Raw genomic sequence first — 6,565 nt, forward strand, 5'->3', positions numbered from 1 at the left:
CAGGGGTGTTGTTAGGCCGAGTCCAATGGTTTGGACACCTAAAACGCCAAACCACAGTAGCACAGTATATGCGGTCAGGCGGGATAGACTCAATGGTTTTTCTTTTGTGGTTGCTACTCACATTTGCATGTAGGAGATAATTTTTTTTTGTAACCACCATTCACACTTGCTTGTGGCTGGAGAGAGATTTTTTTTTTGTAACTGCCATTCACACTGGCGTGTGGCTGGAGAGAAAAAAAAAATTGTAACTGCCATTCACACTAGTGTGGCTCTTTGTTTTTTCACGCCTTCTCCATTTTACCCTTTTTCTCATCTCTCTCCCTCTTCTAATCGCTACATTGATAGGCGTGTAGATTTATTTCAAAATTATTTACGTGGCTGCCCACTCGTTCATAGCAAAATTTATACCGATAGCGTTAGCGATTTCACGCACTATTGGATCACAATTTACCAGTGTTATCAGATTCGGCCCGGCCCGGTAATTTGACCCGATGAACTGACGACCCGGTCACCAAACCAGATTGGGTCACATAGTAGATTGTTTAAGCAGTTGAACTAGGCCAAACCCGGTTAACTCGTCCGGTTTTTTTGTAAACCGTTTTAACCCAGACGGTTTAGTCCGAGCCGGTCCATAACTAACTTTAGAAATTATAAAATTTCCTGGGTGACTATTATAGACTCAAACCTGGAAAATGAAATGGCTCTAAAACCACCTGAGCCACTAATGAAGTTGTGAAAATGTATGTATTAAATGAATTATATAATATTTTCTACTTAAATATTGACCCACTGGTCGAATCGGTGACCCAGTGACCCAATTCTTTTGCCGGGTCAGTGTCCGGAGCTGGGTCTGATAACTATGCAATTTACGTGATATTTGGTATTTTTCCGCCTATTGAACTTAACATTAACCATTAATAGTTGATGGAGTACAAGCTTTCTTTTGCAAAACTGTTGTCAACTAAAAGTTGAGATGTTGGTGTCAAAAAAAATTTAACGAGGCTCTTATAAATTGCGTTGCGTATCAAAACAAGGAATTAAAGTGGAGCTGTTGGATTCAATTGTCGAGGGACTTTTGTAGTTTTGTCCATGAATATGCAGCAAAAATCCTTGGAAAGAATCTTTTCTTAATTCTGTGTCGCTGTGTGCTAGCTAGATCTCGTGCCGCCTTTGACCTCTCTATTCCATTGCATTGCATAAGTCAAGGCCGCAATCATGACCGTATAAAAAATCTAGCAATTATTTGGATTTCTAGTGGTTGTAGTAGTGATCAAGAGTTTGCCCTTATCTTCAGCACTTCGTGTGTGTATAATAGAGCATCCATTTCAAACAGAATTGGTAATCTTGCCTAAACATAAAAAAAAGTAATGGCATCTGAAGGAAACAATATTTCGGTGATTGCATCAAAATATGATCGGTTAAAGGAACTAAAAGAGTTTGATGAATCTAAAGCTGGTGTTAAAGGACTTGTTGACAATGGTGTAACCAAGATTCCTAGAATTTTTATAACACCATCTGATAACCCAGTTACAAAACCAATTTCGGATGATGTTCAGTTGAAATTTCCAGTTATAGATCTTGAAGGATTTGATAAAGATGTCACTAAGCGCAATAATGTTATTGAAGAAGTTCGACGTGCGTCAGAAACCTGGGGCTTCTTTCTACTACTTAACCACGGCATCCCAACAGATGTTTTGGATGAGACGATTGAAGGTGTGCGTAGGTTCAATGAGCAACCAAATGAGGTCAAGGCCAAGTACTATAGTCGTGATCTTACCAAAAAGGTGGTATACAATACCAATTTTGATCTTTATCAAGCACCAGCAACAAACTGGAGGGACACAATTTTTTTCATTATGGCTCCTGATCATCTCAATCCAGAAGAGTTGCCGGAAGCATGCAGGTATATACCCTGTTGTTGTTGATCTGCACTCGTAGTTTTTACATCTTAGTGTCTATTCAAGAGCTTCCATATTATAATTGAACAATCATTGCACGGATTCTCTGGTAGGATTAAATGTCTATAAAGGAACTGCTGATAGCAAGTTTGGTTATCATTTTTTGACATATTAACACCTCCAGATATACTAATAACTATTTACGAACCTGTAGGGATATAATAATAGACTACTCAAAGCATATTACAGGATTGGGGAATATACTGTTGGAATTGTTATCAGAGGGTCTTGGACTCAAACCCAACCACCTTAAAGACATGGATTGTGCGGAGGGGCTTTTGGTTGTTTGTCACTATTACCCAGCATGTCCAGAACCAGAATTGACATTGGGAGCTAGCAAGCATTCTGACAATTCTTTCCTAACAATTCTTCTACAAGATCAGATAGGTGGTCTACAAGTTCTTCATAAAAATCAGTGGATAGATGTCCCTCCCATACCTGGTTCTTTAGTCATCAATATTGGTGATGTTCTGCAGGCAAGTATTACCTTTGCTTACAATTATTTATTTGTTGCTATCCCGATGTGTACTCCTCTGTCTTAATTCTTGCACAAGTAGTTCTACAACTACAAGCAATCACACTTTGAATGACATTGTTTAGCTTAATTGGACGAAGTTTTAAATGTGTTCTAAATGTATATTGCGTGTTTCAATGCAGCTCGTCTCCAACGATAGACTTAAGAGCAGTGAACACAGAGTGATAGCCAACAAAGAAGGTCCCAGAATGTCAGTGGCATGTTTTCTCAGCACATTTCTTCGGGAATCAACAAAGTTATATGGTCCTATCAAAGAGTTGTTATCAGAACAAAATCCCCCTATATATAGGGAAACCACAATCACAGACTATATTAGATATTACAACCAAAAAGGACTTGATGGGAACTCTGCCCTTACACATTTCAAACTTTAATCTAGAATTGTTAATCATGGAGGAACTGATGGTTCATTGCTATTGTTTGTTGAAGGAACAAGTTCTATATGAAGTTGGATTCCAAATAGAGCTGGAATTATCTATGAATTTGTTTGAGAAATTATATATGGTCCCATCAAAGAGTTGGCATCAGGAGAAAATCCCCCTGTATACAAGGAAAGATTATGTTGGCTACTAGCTAGTATAACAAAGGCTTGGAAGGGGACTCTGCTCTTTCATATTTCCGCTTGTGAGTCTATATTGGTGCTTGGAAGACTTCTTAATTCCTATATGTTATTCCATGCCAGGACATTTGTAGTTGGAGATTGATACATAAATGGGACTGATTTAGAATGTTCTCAACTTTCTTTATGAAAAATACACAACGAAGAACATGCTTGTAGTACATTTCTGAATTACTGAAATTTAAATGCAACCATTAAATGTGATACTCATCGTGACTAGCTAGTTTCTCATAGCACTTAATTTCTTAGTCTATTTACGTCAGATTTACTCAATTCTTTATGTATTTCCAGCTTTCTTGAACTTTGTAGATGCTGAGCATCAGCATTGTTCTTGAATCTTTTGTAACCTTCAGTATTTTGCTATTAAAACAAGGGTTAGTTAGATTTACCCCCATTACTAGTTGCAATTAGTGTTACTCCCGTTTTCAAAAATATTAGTGATACCCTCCATTTGAGTGATCCAACGGTCAGATTTCTTCATCGGAAAAAAATTCATCTCGTAGCCGTTGGATCTTGCAATTGGGGGTATCACTAATATTTTTAAAAACAGGGGGTAACACTAATTGCAACTAGTAATGGAGTAAGTCTAACTAACCCTTAAAACAATTACCTTTTATAAAAAAAAAAGGCAGATAGTAGTGCATATTCTTGGGCACATAGCCATTAGCCACGCAGACATAATCTCATCCCTCTACTTCAACAGCACCAATGTGTTTCAGGTCAACTCATAATTTGCTAATCAGACTAATTTTGCTGTGGCTTTATCGATCAGCTCAGATGAAATCGAGTCATGAAGAAAACAGGACGAGGATAATTGCTTGTGTGATAAGAATACAACTAATGTTGAATCAACCACAGGCTCAATAACTTTCTATTGAATAGTTAACATGAAAATGGTGTATGAGTCCTTAGTTGTTTAGTTTGACGGCCGGGTAATGTCTGATAACTGAGTGACACTGACACAGAAATGAGAATTAATGAAATGTTTTGGTTCATGAAAGTTCTCCCAACTACAGGGGCCATTATTTCGCTCAAGGAAAAGTAAATTTTGTCATTGTATTGTAAAACTAATTTCAGTCAATATAGTTCTCTGCACCAGAGCACCAGATGTAGACTGTGAGGGAGTGATGTCCTCTTTCAGAAACATCATGCGCGCGTCCAGCATAAGTAGAAATATTCCACTGCCTCATGTCCTCATCCTCTGAGATTGTTTTATAAGCAACTCGCCTCATGTAGGTGGTCTACTTCAGCTCGTACTACAAGCAACGACATCATCACCCGATCTAAGATGTTCGCCCTACCAGCTCGCTCCAGAAGAGCGCAAGTCGTATGGACGAGCTCACACAGAATGTTCCTTATAATGACATCATCCTTCTTCTAGATGCAATCATTACCGAAGCCATACTTGCACATTCCAATACCGCAAAACACGAACCACTCCCCATCATTACAAAATTCCTACCAACACAATACATACACTCCTCAATCTCAACTATACATTTGTGCTTGTCAGTACACGTGTTGAATGGATCTCCACGTTCATCAGCTATAAATACCCTCTACATGAACTACGTCAGACCTGATTCAACTCTCCCCTAAGAAGTGAGAGCTTGATACGTAGGCAGTTCGCTCAACAACGAACTCGGTCTTTCAAATATCCAAACCCATTCTCCTCTCCTCACCACTTTTGTAGGGTAAAACTAAGTCACACATTTACATAGACTATATTTCTTTGCTAGTGATCCATCCGATTGTTTACCATTTTTTTCATTAGTTCTAACAAAATATTGTTTGTTAGTTATGTTGAAAGTCATGGGGACAGCAAGAGAGTGATCGAGAGTAACTTAAGGTTCTTTGCCTTAAGTGATCAGGTACACCAACTTATTACCCTTTCAAGCAATTTTTAGTTGGTGAGGCATTCTTATCTTCTTTTTCCCCCAAAACCTTTCTTTTCGGGTAACAAACACACGACCAAACAAGGAAGAAGACAATAAATCTGCCTGAATCACACCACAAAATCCATCTTTCCCTGCTATGGATAACCAACAAGTAAACTCTTCTACATCCACAACAACTTCTTAAAGCTCTCTGTTCAAAGGAGCTGGGTCAAATGGTTTGACAAGTACACTGGCGAGCTTCTCACCTCTTATACAAGATGGTGTTGCACAAGTACCGGACCACACTGTTGAACAAGGTAAAAGTCAGTGGGAGGAGTATTTGGTAGGATACTTCCTTGATAAAATATTATCCTTTCCATATGTTAGAGATTCTTTAACTAAACTATGGAAATTGAAAGCCTCTTTTGAGATTACCACAGATAAAGACTTATTCTATATCAAGTTCGTGAATGATGAGGATAGGAAAATAGTGATGGAAGTTGGGCCTGTGTTCATAGCAGGCCAGGGTATTTGTACTCAAACCTTGGTCAGTAGAGGTGGAGTCCCAAAGGAACAATATAGACATTGTCCCAATTTGGGTACAACTAATTGATTTGCCCAAAGAGATGTGAACTCGAGATGAATTATCATATGTTGCTAGTCTAGTGGGAGGACCCATGGTCATGGACGATGCTACTACACAGAGGAAGCGTTTAACTTTTGCACGAGTATGTGTTCAAATACCTTATAACCATAAATACAAAAAAACGGTGAAGCTTAAGGTTGAAGAAAAGGAAGTAGTAGTAGGAGTGGAGTATCCATGGAAGCCATCTTCATGTGAGAAGTGCAAGAAATTTGGCCACTCCACTGCTAAATGTGTGAATCAAGGCGCTCGAGTTTGGGTAGTGAGAATGCCTGCAACTGAGAGAGGTGTAACAAGTGGTGCACCAAATGATTGTTCAATAGTACAAGTAACAAGAGTTGATGCGGTGTCGAACACTCTTATTGCGGAGTCAGTACTAGTAATTTGTGTGGGTCCTTCCACTGTTAGAACAGAAGAAGTAGGCCAAAGTAGTTGTGATAAGGGGAATGGAACAGAGGTTGAAGAGCTTAACATTGGTGGACATGATAATGGAACCGATCCTTCCATTAGACTTCAGCTAGCACTTTATGTGCCTGCTGAGATATTAACTCCTATAGTAAATAGGATTGGTGAAACTATTGATACTCGTCAATCGCAAAGAGGAACTTCAAGTAACCAAAGAGATAAAAATAATATGGTTACACCAACCCAAAGTCATCATCCTAGAGTTATTCCGATTAACCAATTGCCAAGTAGTAGAGAACCCCGAAACATGTATGAAGGGCTAGTTGCTGGATATGAGGATGAAGATGATGATCTCTCAGAGAATGAGACTGAGTTCTTTACGGATGCTATTACAGTAGCCCCAACTATTGTTTTGCATAAGAGCTCATCAAGGTATGTAGCACCTTCTAAGGATCAACATCAATGGACTATTGTGAAACCAAAAAGAAGCAAAAGAATACAAGAGCGGTCTTCAGGAGAAATAGAGCC

At 38.8% G+C, this 6,565-nt stretch overlaps 1 protein-coding gene across 1 annotated transcript; it reads left to right on the forward strand.

Annotated features, from left to right (window-relative positions):
* Window positions 1-1,247: 1,247 nt before the first annotated feature.
* LOC147478348 (1-aminocyclopropane-1-carboxylate oxidase homolog 1-like) lies at window positions 1,248-3,318 on the forward strand. The gene is made up of 3 exons (XM_086584039.1): window positions 1,248-1,903; window positions 2,113-2,434; window positions 2,616-3,318. The coding sequence occupies exons 1-3, from the start codon at window positions 1,368-1,370 to the stop codon at window positions 2,865-2,867; spliced, it is 1,110 nt and encodes a 369-aa protein (XP_086440165.1). The 5' UTR covers window positions 1,248-1,367; the 3' UTR covers window positions 2,868-3,318.
* The last annotated feature ends 3,247 nt before the right edge of the window (window positions 3,319-6,565 follow it).

Source organism: Coptis chinensis, chromosome 9 (assembly GCF_015680905.1).
Source record: "Coptis chinensis isolate HL-2020 chromosome 9, ASM1568090v1, whole genome shotgun sequence".
NCBI lineage: Eukaryota > Viridiplantae > Streptophyta > Magnoliopsida > Ranunculales > Ranunculaceae > Coptis > Coptis chinensis.